The sequence below is a fragment of the Stomoxys calcitrans genome, chromosome 4 (genome assembly GCF_963082655.1).
Source record: "Stomoxys calcitrans chromosome 4, idStoCalc2.1, whole genome shotgun sequence".
NCBI classification, from domain to species: Eukaryota; Metazoa; Arthropoda; class Insecta; order Diptera; family Muscidae; genus Stomoxys; species Stomoxys calcitrans.
The window spans coordinates 24609459-24629397 of NC_081555.1; the positions used below are offsets into that span (position 1 = coordinate 24609459).

General features: G+C 40.2%; 1 protein-coding gene across 1 annotated transcript in view; it reads left to right on the forward strand.

The window, feature by feature from the left end:
* The window catches only part of LOC106086547 (multivesicular body subunit 12A), a 39949-nt gene that overhangs the window by 3903 nt on the left and 16107 nt on the right, over window positions 1-19939 (forward strand). Inside the window, exons 2-3 of the mRNA XM_013251272.2 lie at window positions 15428-15826; window positions 18796-18954. Of these exons, the coding sequence (XP_013106726.2) occupies window positions 15633-15826; window positions 18796-18954 (353 nt within the window). The 5' untranslated portion in view covers window positions 15428-15632. The remainder of the gene's footprint in view (window positions 1-15427; window positions 15827-18795; window positions 18955-19939) is intronic.

Consider the following 19939-nt stretch of genomic DNA (forward strand, 5'->3'; position numbering starts at 1 on the left):
GAGAAGTTGGAGCATTTCTTTTGTCATTGCCCGGCTTTTGGGTCTAACAAATACCGGCACTTAGGTGGAGACACAATACAAGACATGAACCAACTTAGGGTAGTGGTATTGAAAACAATTAAGGATTTTGTAAGTAACACGGAATTCCTAACTTAAAATTTTCTTTTGAGAGGTTATTTATAGTTTTTAGAGAGCACAACAAGCCGATTACTGCCTTAGGTGTACGTCCATAGTGGCGTGGGGCGGATTAATATCTGCACCCTCTTTTCAACCTAACCCAAAATACACTACAAAAATTGGAATATTTTAAAGAAAAATTTGGCATTGATTAATTCATTGTAAGTCATATAGAATTATTTGTTTACTTATTTATTTCTTAATAGTAATACATAAGCCTCCTCGGCCAAAAAAACATATTACAACGATATATACTCCTAAATAAACTTTAAAACAATTAAATACTTCACAGTTACATAAAGATGTAAGATTCTTAGCCTAATTCATTTTAATTGGCTCCCCAGCCATAACAAGATTATGCAAAAATTTAAACTGTTGGATTTTTTAACAAGTCCCATGTTAGCAATACAAAAAGATTTAAGCAACAACACTAAGTTTGATCTGTAGAATAGAAGTTAATAAGTTTTAAGTGAAAAACATTATTCGAGTGTGAAAAGATTCTTAACTCGCCGGGCAATACATTCCAACACCTGATCACACGAATACAAAATGATCTTTCGAAAACAAACCTAATTATACGGGGCAAGTTTATCTGAGTACTCCTACTCGAGCGAGAAAAGTTGAAGTATCTACGCAGTGCTACCGGTGTTCCATTTTTAAAATTTTGTAAAATAATAAAATATTTCGTAAATCATTAAAATGGTCAAAAGAAGTTCCCAAAAAGGTTTTGACATACCCTGAAATGTGGTCACGAACACGTACATTATATACAAACCCAGCTACAGCATTCATCACCCGTTTCAGTTTTAGAAGATTATAGTCAAACGTTCCTGACGTTATTTCCAAGCCATATAAAAGTTGAGGCTTTAACAGAGCGTGAGCAAGTCTGACTTTCACCCCCGAAGGGAAATAAATACCTGCCGAATACCACTGATGCAAAATGCCATAAACACGTGAATGGAGAGAGTCAATATGACAACCGAAATGAAGGTCTTCATCAATCACTATCCCCAAACATTTAATCCTATCAACAAAATTAACTCAAGAATTCCCCACAAAATATCAAATCCAGGCTGCGTCTGGGATCCAAACTGTAATGCCTTAGTTTTTGAAAGGTTGATATAAAGCGAGTTAAGATTAGACCATAACAAGATTCGTCCTAGAGAAGCATTAATATTCATCTCCAAAATATTGCTAAAACCACGATCCACACTAAAAAGAAGATATATATCGTTTGCAAAAAGAAATATTTCACACAAGTTAGGTCCAAGGAATTCTGAAAAATCATTAATGTAGAGTATAAAAAGTAGAGGTCCTAAGACCGATCCCTGCGGTACACCAGAAGAGAGGGGAATAATGCTAGATCGAGCTTCATTAACATCAACAAATAGTGATCTACCGCACATATACGACATAACAAGCCTGCAAGCAGATCTAGAAAAGTTAAAGTTATCCCTTAATTTCTCAACCTTAGTACCAAAGCAAATAGAATTAAGTCAAGAGACAAAACGACACAATTTTCCCATTATTCAAGCCATTCCGTATTAACTTAGTAAGATGAAGCAGCATAGATGTCGTGCTGTGACCTGATCGAAACCAATATTGGGGATCAACAATTTTATTAAATATAGTTTTTAACTAAATATTTCATTCAGAATGAATTGAATGAATTGCTTTACTATATTACAATTTACCTTAGTATGCCTTTGTAATATAGAACTCTTTGTCAAATATGTAATACTATTTTACAGCTGAGTTCAATAGACGAATTTAATTTAAAATTTTTTTCGCTGAACATTTTTTATTATACCTTGTTACCAAGAAGCCTTCTGACAGCGACCTCCTTTAGGGCAAACATAAAAAATAAGATTAAACATCGCTTGCTTTTGTAAGGTCTCCCTTTCCTTTCTTTTTTGAGCAGATTTGATTTCATTCATCACAAAGGGAAAGAAACAAAGCCTGACTTCTTTTTCAACAGTTCAAAGTCTGGATGGTTTTTGTTGCAAGGCATGCACATATCTACTCGCTTATACATAAGTGTAATGTCGATGAAGCAGGGAGATGGAATTTCCCCTTTGGTGCTGAAACATGCGTAAAAGTTCTGAGCAAACATTCGTTGTGATTTAGGTACGTTTTGAGTGAATGATGAAACTACATTTTTGAGGTCATCATAGCAATTGACTTTTTCTTTTATTCCGTTGGGTTAAACTGAAAACAACAAAACAAATATTTAATGACGAGCCTGTCTCAGTCATAGAGTTTTAAACCAGTGGCTGTTCATGTGTTTGTCGTCGTCACGAGTCTTTATCATTGTTATAATGGAATAAAGAGTCTTAATAGATAACGAACAGACCAGTAGCGCATCAAACAAGCATAAACTTCTGGCACAAAGGCTCGCTCAGTAGCATTGGCATCACACCTCCCTCTCTATGCTCCTACTTCAATAAATGCATTTATTCACAGCTTCCTTACTACAGAGTACCCATTGTTCATTCATTTATAAGTAAGGCAGCCACCCACCAACACAAACTAAACATAAAGCGTTCCTTTGTTGAACTGAACGTATGAGAGCATAGCGTTTTAAGGCTTGCCACATGCCGCCCCTTCTCCCTACGCTGCATAAAAGTTATTAACTTAAACGCAAACATCCAACTGCTTGCTCCCTCTCTATCATAGATGATATCAAAGTTGCAAACAAATGTTTGTCAAAGATACAGCTTTATAAACAAAGACACAAAGGAAATGCTGCATTAAATTACAAAATGTGTCCCCCGTAGGTATCTTTATCGCCCTCTCTCTCTTTCTCTCTCTCTTTCTTATCTCTTTTTGTTTAGGGATTAAGATAAACACTGTACCTACCTACACTTTTGTAAATCTAGCAGAAAATCATCACATCTTTGATATGAATAAAGTGGCAACAGCTGATGGCTTTGTGTACATAGTTTCGTATTTGGCTTATGTTTGACATAACCATTTATAGGTCATTGTACGTCAACTGTAGTTCTATGTTTTAAGGCCGGTACTCTGTTTGCATTTCGCGATGCAAATCAATGTATGTTGTATACCCTCCACCATAGGATGGGGGTATACTTATTTCGTCATTCTGTTTGTAACTCCTCGAAATATTCGTCTCAGACCCCATAAAGTATATATATTCTTGATCGTCATGATATATTATTTCAATCTAGCCATGTCCGTCCGTCTGTCTGTCGAAAGCACGCTAACTTTCGAAGAAGTAAAGCTAGCTGCATGAAAATGTGGTTGTAATTTTGCATGAGGTGTTCTTTTATGATTTTCAACAACTGGGCTAAGTTTGGTCATCGGTCCATAACCTGATATAGCTGTAATTTAAACCGATCTGGGGTCTTGACTTCTTTAGCCTCTAAGGGCCCAATTCCTATCCTATTTGGCTGAAATTGTGCACGACGTGTTTCGTCATGACTTCCAACAACTGTGTTAAGTATCGTTTAAATAGGGGCATAACCTGATATAGCTGCCATATGAAGGAAAGGTATTCGAGAGTAGATTACGTATCTGGCATGCATCAGTTTGCAGTATAGGGAGTTACACCACCTGCACCTATTATGACTAAATGTGACCTCCATTGTTTGTTTGTTCCGTAGAATCAAAAACGGCTGAACCTATTTTCTTATAATTTTCACAGATTGTGTAGGTTGGTTTGAAAGGAACCATAGGCTAAATAATTGTTTGATATCGGACTGGGGCGGACCTTTATATCCCAAAAACACCGCCCAAAATTAATCGTATAAAAATTTGGTTTCAAGTGCCGCTCGTTTAAACAGATACTTTCGAAGTTCATGTCAATATGGGACTAAAATGAAAAGTAATCGACTGTAGATTGCAAATATGTCTTAAAAAATTAAGTCCAAGTAATAGGAGGTCGCCCCACCCCCAAATAAGCACATTAGCCGACCATGGCTGTATGGGACTCAAACGAAAATATTTGGAGGTAAACTACGAATATGACATTAAAATTTGTGTTCAAGTCTAGGTTTCGTTTTCCTCCTAAAACACGTCAAATAAGTAAATTGACACATTATGGGACAAATGGGATCAAATGAAAGGTATTTACCGACCTTGGATATAAGTGACTTATATAAAAGCTATTTGGGAGTAGAGTACGAAATTAATACTTATGTTCGGTACAAAGACCCTGGGGTCCTCCCCACCCTAAAACAGAACTTATTTATCGATAATATAGAACTCAAAAGAAAAGCAGTTGGGAGTAGAGTAAAAATTTTCCCAGGAACCGAAAAATTTTCCCAGGAACTAAGGGACCTTTTTTATTGCTGAGTCCGAACTTCGTGCCGCAGTGCGACACCTCTTTGGGGAGAAATTTTTACATGATCATGCATGACATCGTACCTCGCAAATGTCGCCAGCACTTAGAGAGGTATAACCACCGCTTTAAATTTTTTCCGATGTTCTCGCCAGGATTCCAACGCAGGCGTTCAGCGTCATAGGCGGACTACAGTGGAACGAATTCGATATCCACATTCATGGCGATGTGTACCAACCCTAAAAGATATAAGAGAGTTAAAGAAGGCGCAGCGGAGCGCCTTCTAAAAAAGTCTAGCCGCACAAGATGTTTATAAATACTTACTACACTCAGAAAAATTAGTCTGTTGATATCAGCAAACACCAAGGCGCCCCGGTAGTCGAGTTGTTAGCGTCCTTGGATTACGAGTGCAGGGTCGTGGGTTCGATTACCACCAAAAGCCTTGGTCTGTCGCTACTGTGGTATCACAATGGACTTAAAATTGTCTAAGTGAGTCTGTAAAGAACTGCCACTCTTACCTAACCTAACTTATCAGCAAACACACTGATGGAAAAATTATGGTATTTCGCCAATACCGCCTGGTATTATTTTGTTCGCGTCATTGGCAAAGATTTTTAATACCATTTGGTATCAATTCAATACCATGAAAAGGAGACTATTAAGAACTGACGGCGGTGTTGTTGAGCTTTATACTTAAAATATTGACGCCATTATAAAATATTTGTTAAACAAATAAATAAATTATTTTAATACAATTTGAGTGTGTAAAAATTAGATTAAAATTATTTTCAATGGTTTTTTTTTGTTCATTAGGTTGTGGAATAATCAAAAACGGTTTGGTACCAAAACCAATATAGGTCTGTAGCTAAAAGCAATAACAGATTGGTATTAAAGCCATTACCAGTTCGGTAATAAGACTAGTACCAATCGGTACTAATCATTTTATGTTTCATCTATACCATCGAGTATTGTTTTTGTATGATACGGTGTTGCTGCACTATCAATACCGTGTGGTACTGAAATGAGCACGTTTGGTATCAAGTTTTCTCTGGGTGTACCTGCCAAATGTTTTGCGTGCACTTTCCTCTAGGTGGTTAATGCGACTCATAATCTAGCATGTGCAACTACAAGATATTAAGACGGCAGTTCCTTATAACTGAGGAGAACTGATAGAATAATGATGGTCTTTCCCAATATCGGCTGGTATTATTTTATTCGCGTTATTGTAAATATACCATTTGCTATCAATTTAATACCAGACGAAGGAGGCCATTACGAATTGAGGGCGTCAAATTTGTATTCTCGTCACCGCGGCAAAAGGGTTGTTTAGCTTTGTACTTAAAATCTCGTTTACACTGCTCATTAATCCGGATTTAAGACCCTCGTCAGCTGATTTTATAAAGAGAAAACAGATGATTGAGCCATTAAATCCGGATTGAAAGAACAGTGTAAACGAGTTTAAAAGTTGACAGCATTACAAAATATTTATTTAAATTTTTCTTTCAATGTAGTGAGTACCTACAAGAAGCAATTCTTATCCATTATCCTATTTTTGTCTCCGCGCATAAAGAAATACCCTGAAAGAACTTGGCAAATACGACCCATGGTGGAGGGTATGTACGATTCGACCCGTCCGAAATTGGCATGTTTTTATTTGTATACACTTAATCGAGCGAATCAGTCAACAATCCGAAACTTTACCTTAGCAAAATAAAGTGAAAGACCGGCCAAAGAATATCCATTCATTTTTGTTCTTGTTCTTATTGTTGTTGTTGTAGCAGTTTATTGTGTACTATCTTTCGTCTGCTTGATTCTGTTGAGTGTCAAGACCCAGGAACTCCGCGACTAAGATGGGGTGCGTCCACAGGGATCTGGGTCTGAGTCGAGTGGGTCTGGCCGGGCAGTTAAACAGGTGACGTGTATCGTGCGGTCCCTGGTTACAGTCGGGACATACATCTTGCACGTCGGCATCAATCCTAGCTCTGTGGGAATTGAGGCGGCTGCATCTGCCGGAACGTAATTGAGCCAGAATCACTCTGGTTTGCCGGGGGAGGTCGATTTCTTCGGGTGCAATGGGTGGCGGTCGTACTCCAAGGACTACATTCACCCGGTAGCCAGTTAACGCGTCTGCTACCGTGTCTGCATGAATGTTGTTCAGACCCGCTTGATATGCCGCTTGATCTAGAGGTTCTCTCTTGTAGCGCTGGACCTCACGCTCTAGATCATGTAGATCTACCTTAAGGCTTCTGGGCGGTGGGTATCTATCCACAAGATGATGATTTGGATGATTTCTGCGATAACAGCCCAAAAGGTATTGCTTAGACAGCATGTAGTTATGTCTTCGCACTGGTAGGATCTTTGTCTCCTGGTGGAGGTGGTCCACATGAGAACTAAGGAGGCAGCCCGTCGCAGTTCGGAGGGCGGCGTTCTGACAGATCTGAATATTATTCCACTGCGTGTCACAAAGCTGACGCGACCACACTGGCGCTGCATAACTTACCACAGACCGGCCAATTGCTTTGTACGTGGTCAACAAGGTTTCTTTGTCTGCACCCCAAGTGCTGCCAGCGAGTGACTTGAGGACCTTGTTTCTACTTTTGACTTTATTGCAGATTGCTGTGGCATGTGGGGAGAAAGTGTAGGAGCTGTCAAATGTGACGCCAAGTATTTTGGGACACTTGATGGTCGGAATCAATTCTCCATCGACCATCACAGTCAGCTCAGAATTCACCTCACGCGTATTTGTAGTGAACAGTGTGGCTGAAGATTTGGTGGCGGATATCTTCAGATTTCTTGCAGCGAAATATGAGGCAAGCTCGTTGAGGTAGACGTTCAACCTATCGCAGATGTCATCAATGGGTGGGGGGCCTGATGCCAAGATCGTACAGTCGTCCGCATATGATACGATCTCTATGCCGTCTGGAGGAGGTGGGATGGAGGAAAGGTAGAGGTTAAACAGAGCCGGAGATATCACCCCGCCTTGGGGAACTCCCTGTTTCACTCTACGGTGTTTTGACTTCTTATCCCTAAATTCCACAAATGACTGGCGGCCTCACAGATAATTCGCGACCCAACGTTTAAGGCCTGGCTGGAGGGACGTGTTGGCGATGTCCTCAAATAATTTGGCATGGCTGACCGTGTCGAATGCCTTCGATAGGTCCAATGCCACGAGGACCGTCCTATCACATGGCCTGGGTTGATTGAAGCCACGGCAAATGTGTGTGGTGATGGCATGCAAAGCTGTTGTTGTGCTGTGCAGTCTCCGAAATCCGTGTTAATGCTCGGCGAATGGAAATTCTCCTACGAGGCTCGGGAGGAGTAATGCCTCAAGCGTCTTAGCCACTGGTGAGAGAAGGGAGATCGGTCTGTACGACTCCCCCAAACTCGGGTCTTTACCAGGCTTCAGTAGCGGGATCACTCTGCCCATTTTCCAGACATCGGGAACTATAAGAGTGTTCAATGACAGGTTAAGGACAGTGGTAAGGTACTCAACTCCAGGTAAATCCAGATTCTTCAGCATCAATGTAGAGATTCCGTCGGGGCCCAACGCCTTGGAAGATTTGGCGCCACGGATGACATTCGTAACTTCGCCCACGGTAAATTGTGATGGCTGTTCATCGGCTCGGAGACCACGAATACGGCGAATGGCTCTCCTCCTTGCCCTGTCTCTCTCGGGATGCACGATAAACTGACGGTTGAACAACCTGGCGCATCTCTTCGGATCAGTCACGGTTAACTCGCCAAAAGTGACTGAGGTCCTGTCGTCCCGTCTACCGGGGTTCGAGAGAGACTTAACAGTGGCCCACAATTTGCCTGCACCGGTGCCTAAGTTACATTGCTCCAAGTGTTCCAGCCACAAATTCCGCTTATGTTCGTTGACTACCCTGTTTATTTCCAGATTCAGCTCGCTGATTCTGGGGTTAGCGGGGTCCATAGCACGAATCCCATCACGCTCGTCTGCGAGTACCACTGCTTGCGCCGGGAAATTGGGTCGCACTTGCGGTATTCGACCGGCTGGAATAAAGCGAGCGGCTGCTGCGTTGATGATGTCTCGGAATTTCCTCTCGGCCACAAGCACATCAGATGGGGGTGGCAGTTCATTGAAGCGGCGATTGGTATACTCTCTGAAGCCAGTCCAATTGGCCTTCTTATAGTTGATGAACGTTCGGCGCTCAGAGGTTATGAAGTCGGGTGGTCGGTCGATGGTGAGGATTATGGGGAGGTGGTCTGACCCCAAAGAGATGACGGCTTGCCAGGATACGTCACTCAGGAGATCAGGGGATGCGATTGAGATGTCTGGCGAGCTGCTGCACCTCCTCGTAATCCTAGTGGGGGCATCCTCATTCACCGTGCAAAACGTGGAGCTATCTATCTGCTCTGCCAAAGCTATGCCACGCTGGTCGTTGCCTAGGGGAGAATGCCATGACGAGTGATGTGCATTGAAATCCCCCAGAACCAGACGACTATGGCCAGATAGCAACCCACTTATGTCGGGGCTGTAGGCCTGGCCATTAATCGGGACACAGCTGCCAACCGGCGGTATATACACGTTGTATATCTCTATCTCGGCAGTACCAGACTTGACTGCTACCCCCATACATTCCATGTATGGGTCACTAGCGTCAAGCGCAGGCGAGATAGGTCTATACTGCACGGAATGGTGTATAACGAAGGCCAATCCCCCACCTCCATTCCTTGAGCGATCCTTACGTAGCACATTGTAGCCGTGACAACTGTGCAAGCTGCAGGTGTTAGTCAGCTTTGTCTCCTGGATCGCTGCGACCGATATGCTCTTCCGACTCATAAAATCCACAATCTCATCAATCTTGCCTCGCAGTCCATTGCAGTTTAACTGCAGGAACGATACATTTCCCGAGACTGGCCTGGCAATAGTAGGGCTAGGGTGCTGTCTTTGCATAAATTGCCGTACGGGAGAGGTCGGGGGGGTCACATAGTCCGACGACGAGGACGCCGAAGGCGACGACGGCGACGCTTGTGACCCACTGCTGGCTGAGTTCGCACAGCACCTAGCGACATAGCCAGTATGACTATACTCCCGTAGCGAAGTTAGGCCAGAGCAAGAACGGAAATGTACCCACTCCAAGCACCTGTTACACCTCACCGACACTGACCGATGATGAAGGCGGTTCTGGCAAACGGAACAGAACCAGGGTCCGGGGTTCTTTTCAATCCCGGCACGGACCAAAAGCATACGGAGAAGGCACTCCGGGATGTGCCTCTCCCATGACGAAAAAAGACGAACACGTACACTGAGGCGGCAGCCCTTGCCGATGAAGATTCCATCGGGTCAATCCGGTACGTACAACCGGCTGCCATGGGATTGTTGTTCTTATTGAGTGGTGATTGCCAAGATTTCTCCAGTTGTTACGAATGGTTGACTTAGTGGTGGTGGTAGTGGCGGTGGACTTGGTTATTTCTGTTGTTGATGCACTTGTTTGTCTCGTCGAAAAGTCTGCTTTTTTTCATTTCTCATACAAATATTTTTTTTGCATAGACTTTCTTTGTGGTCTGGTGTATTTGTTGGAATTTTTGTGCATATTCGTTTCTTTGTTATTTTTTTTTTGTGACCGTTGACTGCGTCTTTTGTTGTCTTCATTTTGCCATAACGACAACTCGGCAAATATCCTCATCATCGCCAAAACGGTCATTGTTTGCAGCATCATCATCATCATCGTCATCTTCATCATGAGTAGTAAAAACTGCCAAAGTGCAGTAACGCAGCGACATAAATAAATGTTCGCATTAGGGTTACGCACGTTCAAAAGACTTGAAACGTAATTGTCTAGCAAGTATTTTGTGTTGCTTTCATGTAAATGTAGGAGGGCTGGCCAAACAATTAATTTGAGGTAATTGTTTGAGTTCATAAAGTCAACCAGTTCTACTTTGGTTGCAAATTTGCCCGTGAACATTCCATTAAGGAACAGGGGCAAACTTGTCACATATCAGCGAGTGCTGTTCGATTCAAGTTTAAGCTCAATGATAAGGGCGCTCCTTATATAATCCGAGTCCGAAAGTGGTGCCGCAGTGCGACACCTCTTCGGTGAGAAGTTTTCAATAAACTTGGTTTTCCCGTATCCTTTTGGGTCGACACAGTCCGAAACGGTCGGTAGGACGACGAAAATCCTTTGGAGAGATCCGAATTATGAGAAGACGAAGCTATTACTGAATGCGAGTAAGAAGGAGGTCAGTATAGCTTTCGGTATCATAATGAGACATATAGGACTGCGAGCTCACTTATACAAAATCGGTGCGGCAAGGGATAGCATGTGTAGGGCATGCGGAGTAGATGATGAGACGGTGGAGCATTTCCTATGTCATTGCCCGGCTTTCGCGGCTTAAAGACACCGCTACTTAGGTGGGGACACAATAGCAGCCATGAACCAACTTAGGGACTTGGTATGGAAAACAATCAAGGATTTTGTAAGCAACACGGAATTCCTTTACTTTTTGGTTACTCTTTGGTATTTAGAACACACAACAAGTCGATTACTGGCATAGGTGTATGTCCATAGTGGCATGGGGTGTATTAATATTCGCACCCTCTTCTCAACCTAACATAACTCTGAAGTGTCAACCTCTGGCTGATGAGAAGAGAGGTGAGGCTGATTGTGGGTGATAAATATGAATTTAAAAATTTTCCAAGAACTGAGTATTGCTTCTATACTTTTTATTTGCTTTCCAACAAATAGTTCGTGCAAAAAGTCTCTCTCATTTCTCACTATCATTAAAGTTTAAAATAAGAAAGCTTTAATGGATTTTCAATGGTATCTTAATGGTTCTCATAATTTCAAATTTCAACGACCTCGCCAACATCACCCTTCACCCTCCATTACAATTTTACCAATAAATCTTCACATAAACGTTTATGAACTGCAGCCACCACATGTGCGGCTTTTGCATTGGGAAACTTAAACAAAAAAACTAAAAACTGTTCATTTCCCTTATGTTCGCTACATTAAACGATGCATGGGTGAGGTATGTAGAAAGGGGCTGGGCCCGATGGCTGGTGTTGCCAACAATTTACCAAAAATTGTAAAAAGGGTAAAAAAGTTAAATTCTGCATAAAAAAGAGTAAAAAGTCACTAACTTGGATATTTGGAAAATTAAGGAAAAGGTGTATAATTTTAATAAAATATTTTACGATTATGTAATTTTAATAAAATATTCGATATGATGCATAATCATCGACTGTCTTTGATCGTTCAGATGTTGATTTGGTTAAACCATAAGAACGCCTAGGTTCAAATCCCGAGTAGAGCCTCAGAAAATGTTTTCAATGGTGGTGTTCCTCTCATAACTGCTGGTCACATTTGTGGTGTTATCAGCCATTTAAGTCTTTGCTGCAGAAATATGTGGTTATACAGCACGCCGTTTGGACTTGGCAAGAAGTGATCCCTGATCATTGGCCTATAACTTTAATCGGACCTTATCCATTGATATGAGAAAAGTTTCTCCTTTTCTTATAGCAATAGGGGGAACGTTTCGCAAAATTGTCGGACGCAAAAAGCGTCCACTTAGTGCTTTTATCGTTTGGCACAAAATGGTGCTTTTTCGAGTTTTTGGGGTCCTAAAAAGCACTAACTCTAGTGCGAAAAGCACTTAGTTGGCATCCCTGGGTGTTGTCTATGGTCTTAAGAGGCTGACATAAAAAGAAACTAAAAGATTTTCTATCGTCGGCTGAATGGCTGGCCTCTTTTTTTCATTAAGTGCTCTTGGAATTTCTGCACAAGTAGAAAATTGCATCATGGCCCTTCGCCGTCTCTCTTTTTATACTCCTCTTGTAGGTGGTGTATATGTGTGTGTATGGGAGAGATATTGGAGAACACTGTAACATGAGGCGGTGAATCATATTCGACCACACATATTTCCGTATGAACTTTTACTTTTTTGTTTGATTAAGAGCTAATGAAATCAAATCGCATTACAAAGAAATGGTTAAAATTACCTACGATTGCATTCGTTTGTTTACTTAACTTCAAGAGTATAATGGGATTCGTGGACTCTTAAGAGCTTCGTGTGCATATACGATCAGATACTAGAGATGTATACAATGCATTTGTGTTGTTGCAGAAAAATGTATTTTTTGTTCTACGTTCTATGCTTGTTAACTTGTAGAAGTCTTTTTGTTTTGTTGTTTTTTCTTTATTGTAGTTTCTCTTGCAAGTTTTCAATTAACCATCAATGTTCATATTACTTCAGGCCATTTATTGGTCATAGATATTGTAAAAGGGTAAAATAAAAATATATTTGCTATTTTGCAAATTCCTTATGAAGGTTACATGGGGCTACATTTTTAATAGTTATGTCTCTATTTAGGAGAATAACAAAATGTGGCTACTATTAGTAAAGCAATACATATTCTGAAACCAAAAGCTATAATTTTTATAAATTAACCAATCAATCAGCAATTGAATCCATTGACGTTGCATTAAAAGACATTCTATTGGAATTTTATAACTTATTGAAAGCTCCATATGTGCATACATATAGTGGTGGAAAAAATAATAGGGACAACAGTTATTAAGAATAATATTGCTTCTGTATAAGGCTAAACCTGCATATTCGTAGACATGTTGGGATTTGATAGGTGAACTTAAATTTGATATTAAATCTCATATAATTCACGGATACTCGTTATGATAATTTTTTTGGTAAATTTGTTTGGAAAAAATAATAGTAACACTTATCAAAACGTTGTAATTACTTATGTATGAATTCTATTATTTTTATACCCTCCATTTTCGTCATTCTATTTGTAACTCCTCGAAATATTCCTCTGAGGCCTTATAAAGTATGTATATTGTTGATCGTCGTGTCATTTTAAGTCGATCTAGCCATGTCCGTCCGTCCGTCTGACGAAAGCACGCCATCTTTCGAAGGAGTAAAGCTAGCCACTTGAATTTTTGCCCGAATACTTCTTATTAATGTAGGTCGATTGGGGTTGTAAATGGTCCATATCGGCCCATGTTTTGATATAGCTGCCCTACAATCCGATCTTGACTTCTTGACTTGTTTCGAGTGTGATTCAATTCGGACAATAGCCTGATATAGCTGTCATATAAACCGATCTGGTGTCTTGACTTCTTCAGCCTCTACAGGGCGCAATTCTTATCCGATATGGCTGAAATTTTCCATGAGGTGTTTTGTTATGACCTCACACAACTGTGCTAAGTATGGTTGATAACTCGATATAGCTGCCATATAAACCGATTTTGAATCTTGACTTCTTGAGGTACTAGAGACCGCAATTCTTTTCTGATTTGGCTGAAATTTTGCAAGAATTGTTTTGTTATGACTTCCAACAACTGTGCCAAATATGGTTTTAATTGGTCCATAACCGGATACAGCTGCCACATAAGCCGGTCTGGGTTCTTGACTTCTTGACGCAATTACCATCCGATTTGGCTGAAATTTTGTACAACGACTTGAACTTCAACATATGTGCCAATTATGGTCTGAATCGGTCTATAGCCTGATACAGCTCCCATATAAACCGATCTCACTATTTTACTTCTTGAGTCCCTTAAGGGCGGAATTTTTTTTCGAATTGACTGAAATTATACACAACGACTTCTACTATGGTCTCCAACATTCAATTCAATTATGGTCCGAATCGGCCGATATCTTGATATTCTCCAGTATTATCTTTAATCCTTTGTTTGCCTAAAAAGGCATATGGCCGAACTTAGCATGCTTTTACTTGTTGTAACTTTAAATGTCTATCCGTCTGTTGTAATCACTCTACAGACTTCAAAAATTGAGATATTGAGCTGGAATTTGGCACAGATATGCCTTTTTGATGCACGCTGGTTAAGTTCTTGAACGGGCCAAATCGGACCATATTTGGATGCAGCTTCTATATAGACCGATCTGCCGACAAAGGGTCTAATGCCCATAAATGCTTGAGTAGTTTAAGGTCTCCCGACATTTGGCCAAATATGGTTCAGATAGGACTATATTTAGATATAGCTTCCCTTTAGACCGATCTAACGATAAAGGGCCTGAAGCCCATAAAAGCTTTATTTAATACCCGGTTTCGCTGAAATTTTAAACAGTGAGTTATCTTAAGCCTCCCGACACCTGACCTAAATATGGTTTAGATCGGACTATATTTCGATATAGCTGGCATATAGACCGATCTCCCGATAAAGGATCTGAAGGTTCGATTTATCCAATTTCGCTGCTTTTTGAAATAGTGAGCATTTTTAATGCCTTTTTACTTGTTACTATTCCTTTATTTCCCATAGTGATTCCCATATTTTTCCGCGGGCCGGTTACTCGCTCACCGCCCCTACCGCATGGGGTTTGTAGGATTGCAGCTACTGCGCATAAAAACGAAGCTTTCCACCATCCGCTACCTGTGGACGCGCCCGGTAGCTTTCAGCTAAGCTTGCCGTGACAACCAAGGACACCACACAGGTCGGAGCTCAAAGTTCCAGCCTGTGTGGTGCTTATTGTTATCCCGTGTCGGCCGGAGGCCTATTATCTTTACCCATACTTAAAATGTCTCATTTCCCACTGGGGTGTTATCTGTCGTAAAACTTATCAATGTTGAATAGATAATTCCCTACACATGTTATTAGATGTTTGCTATTATCATAACTTCCAATAATTTCACTTTTTTCCCTCACTGCATCAAGGGCTAAAAAACATCTCAAATAAATAAGTGTTGACAAAAAACGTGAGTTTTTGAATGACTAGCAAGCAAGTAAATCTTTTGTTTATACAAAAAAAAAAATGTTTTGCTGTTCAAATAAAAACGACGTAAAGTGATTATTTAATAAAAATGTTTTGCCATATTTGTCGGGGTGAAAACCCAACAATCCGCATATTCATTAAAGTGAGGTTGTTTTTGTAGGTTCTCGTGATTTTGTGATTATGACTAATATTTAAATTTAAAAACTTAATTTTTTCTGCAATTTTTTATAGCCTCTACAACACATAGGTGCTTCACTGGCTAAATTTGTTGCCGTTGGAAAAAGAGCAAGCCAGCCGAAAAAAAGACTGCCTTGAACGAACGGAAATATAGGTGAAAGTCACTGATAACTCACACATTTGCTGCTGCTCGGCAACGCAGCACTCACTCTTCAAGCTGGCCACCAAAACAGATGCTTTATTCGTATTCAGCAAAGATATGAATAAAGCGGGCAAACACATACAGTCCGGGGCCAGCAATGGCCCCATAATAGCACCAAATTCACCACTGCTGCATACGACGACGACGGCAATGGGCTCAATGGCCCAAAAAAATGTGATTACATCTATAATGAGCTTTCTGCCAGATAATCGGCCAATAACATCGCTGCACATTGTTGAGGATTATGAAAAGTAAGTACACACACATGTGTATTATTTAAATATTTGCTTTGCTTTTTTTTAAGAAATTGCGCAATACCTAGTGAGTTTAACAAAAACGGAAGGGGATTCTCCTCGTTTTGAATTTTTTTTAGTAACATTCGTTTTAAAATTAAAAAAAAAGTTTATAGTAATCTGAAGATTTTTATGGATATCAGATTATGAAACGATTTTGACCAGAATTTTCAGGAATTTATCAGAACAAAACATTTTATAGACTTTTTGATAGACAAGCCAAACCCAGAAAAGATTTCAAAACGCCCAGACCCAGAGATTTTTCCAATTTTTGACACCCAGTTTCTCTACGTCCTTCTTCGGTTAATTTTCCGATTAAAGTTTAGGTCTTCTCCCTTCTGCTTAAAACGACAGCTTTATATTTAAATGACATTTTAGCTGGGGCTCTTTCATTCATTCTTATAACATGACCTAGCCAAAGTAATTGGATTTTGTTACGCTTAACTATGTCAACATTGCCATACAGATTTATACGGCGCCGATATTCCAAGATGGGCCCATAAGTTATAAAAAAAATTTTTCTCACGGACATGCCAAGTACTGGCGGTACGGTGGTGGAGATGTTATGTAAGGTTTTAGTGGCAGTCTGCTTTCAGACTCATTTAAACATTTTAGTACATTGCAATACTAGAGAAACAGGAGAAGGTTAGGTTTATGTGACAGTCTACCATCGCTTAGACGTTTTCGTCCATTGTGATACCACAGGAACTGAAGAAGAAAGATGCCTTCGATTTCCTACCGTTGAACCTACCAGATCGCTTTAAAAAGCCCAATAACTTGCGAATGTTCACATCCGCTAAATCAGACAGGTTCTCAAAGAAATGAAAACCTAAAGTGGAACTCCTTCTGACTGCTAGTGCGGGACAAACACAGAAGGTGTTCTATAGTCTCTTCTTCTTCGATGTCCTTACAGCTTCTGTAAATATCGTTGCATGTTTTTCAATTAGACAGTGACCTGTCATGACGGACACAATGACTGAGACGTCTGTTCAAGCCAATGACAGCAAACCATTAGACCTCTTCAAGTCTAGATTAGGTCCCATAGTTTTGGAGTGCTCACAGCCCCCTCTTTGTGACCATCTATCATTCGTTGTGCTTCGGACCTCGTCCTGAAAACTTAGCTTACATGTCGCTAGAGGCATACCCACAGATTCCAATATCCCTGTAATGTGTAGCTCGCTTACTTTACAATTCCCTGGGATATATCTGTGACCGGCACCCAGAACAGGTGATTTTTTTTCCTTCCTAATGCTGTCGGCATTTGTGAGGTACTATGCCATATAAAACTTCTCTCTAAAGAGGTGTCGCATTGCGGCTCGTCGTTCGGAATCGGCTCTAAAAAGGAGGCCCCTTATCATTGAGCTTAAACTTGAATCGGACTGCACTCATATGTGAGAAGTTTGCCCCTGTTCCCTAGTGGAATGTTCATGGGCAAAATTTGCATTTACTTTTTAGGTAGGGTGTAATCCACTCTGCCTGGAACATCGGATATTGTATCAAGGATAACACAGTGTCCATAGCGGTCACATGACCAATGAGAAAGCTCCCTTAACCTCACTGCAGTGGTCGCTGCAATTTGGGTAGCCACAATGTCCAGAGGCATAAGATGTAGCATTAAATTCAGTGCATCAGATGGTGTCGTCCTCAGTGCGGCTGTGATGCACAAACAAGCCATCTTTTGGATCCGGTTAAGTATTGAGCAGTAGGAGGACTTTGGAAGCGCCGTCCACCAGACCACATCACCACATAGCATTATAGGTCTAACAACTGCAGCATATACCCAATGCTGCAGTTGGGTATATGCTGCAACCCCCAACTTTTGCCAATGGCTCTCTATGGAAAGGGCAAGAGTTACCTTCCTTGCCCTTTCCAAAATGTTGGATTTAAACTTCAATTTCCTATTCAGCAAAACACACAGGTATTTTGCGCTTTCTGTAAATGGAACATTCTCTGCACCCAAGGAGACAGGTTCCACAACTTGTATCTCCTGGTGAAAAGAGCTAATTCTGTCTTGCACGAATTTATACCTAGACCACTTTCGGTAGCCCACTTTGCTGTTACACGTAGAGCTTCCTGAATTATATCTCTTAGAGTGCTGGGAAACTTTCCCCTAACCGCAATTGCCACGTCATCAGCAATACAATAATATATTGTTAATGGACATATTCCAAAGTAGAGGAGACAGTAAACCTCCTTGAGGTGTTCCTGTACTGACCCATCTTTTTAGATCCACAGATCCCAAGCCTGCTAATGCCTCTTTTAGTAAGAAAGTTATAAATAAACTTTCTTACAGTAGAGTTGATGCCTAGAAACTCCAACTCCTTCATTATTGACGTCGGTTTTACATTATTGAAAGCAACTTCAATGTCAAGAAATGAAACAGGAGAAGGAAGATGTCTTCTAGTAACTACCGTTTAAGCAGCCAGTACGCTTTAAAAAACCTAATAACTTGAGAATGTTCACTTTCGCCAACTCAGACAAGTCCTCAAAGGAATAAAAACAGCACAGCCGTAGACATCTTTGAGTTTAGATTGGGCTACACGACCTTTCATTTGATGACCATCTACCATCTGTTGCCGTTTGGGGCATATATCAAAGTATTAGCTTACATGTCGCTAGAAGCATACCAACAGATTTGAGTTCCCAGGAATGTGTAAGATGTAGTTGTCTTGCTCTACTATTATTGAGTGTAGATTCTTTACAGCAATATTTATTCATCATCTTTTCCAACAAAATTTCTAAAAAAATTTAAAACAAAAAATAAAAAATACCTAAAGTAATCAAAAGAAATAACAGACAAACATAAAAAATAGCATAAAATTTTTTCAGCAATTTTTTGTACTTAAAACAGCAGATTTTGTTACTTGTTTATATTTGTATTGTAATGTATTTAAAATAATCCCCATCCTTCCTTTGTTTTCTTTCAGGTGTCCAAAAAACTTCCAATCCATCCACCGTACTTATGATCAAGACTCGGATGCAGATTTATGGCGTGAAAGTAATTATCTTTTTGGTCGCCAGACCACACGATACATATGCATCTCCAAGACTGAGGGACTGCCAGAATATGTTGTTGAAACGCTGAAGTAAGTATTGAAAGTCTCTTGCTTCATCTTTATCATTCTATTATTAATTCCTAAAGATTTGTGAGTTTTATGTGAAAGGGCCATATAACTGCACAATAGAGACAATGTGCTCGTTTAAAGTTTTCTTAACTGACTCCTACCATGTGGGGTTTTCATCATCTGTTACGTGTATTCAGAAAGCTACTACTACCTTCCCAACAATGACTTATCCAAAACTATCACATGCCACCACCACCATTGTTCACGTCTTTGCTTTGGTGAACTTAATTAAGGTCAATCAACTTTTGATGCCGGTTTGAGGTGTATTTCCCAGTTGGGCTGTTGTGGGTTGGTACTTTGGATTTTTTTCTATTGTTTTTCTTTTAAAGAGAAAAACATTTGGTGTGCTTTTGTTGGGTGTAAATCGTCTATGGCTACCAAAAGAACCATGCATTCTTAGCGTTTGGTTAGATTTTAATTAGTGATTATTTGATGTAACCTAAGAACCTTTAGTAGTACATAGCTATTGACTCATATCGCTGTGATGTAAGAATGTTGAATGAAAAATTAAGAACTTTGTTGAGTGTGGTAATCGGATAACCGACTACCATGGCAAATAGTTGCACATTTCTTAGATAGTTTGTGGCAGTAACATATTTCTACTTCAAATTTCTACGAGAATTTAAGTAACAAAAACCTAAATACACTTTAATGAGTATTTGCATATTTGCATATATGTACCTGCACATTGTCTTTCAATCCAGCAAACCTGAATATAAATCCATTACATAAACAATATGGCTCGTTCTCAATCGAAAGTGAATAATGAAAAACCTGTTTCATCCCAACAAATGGTTCCAGATGACAGCTAAAACGCGTTTTTAATGTGTGCCAGCTTTATTGCACGTTTCTTTTATCGCCTGCCAAGTTGACCTTATGCGAATCTACTTAATAGTTCTCCTCTATGTAAATAATGACTATAACAGAACAAATATCATATTATTTT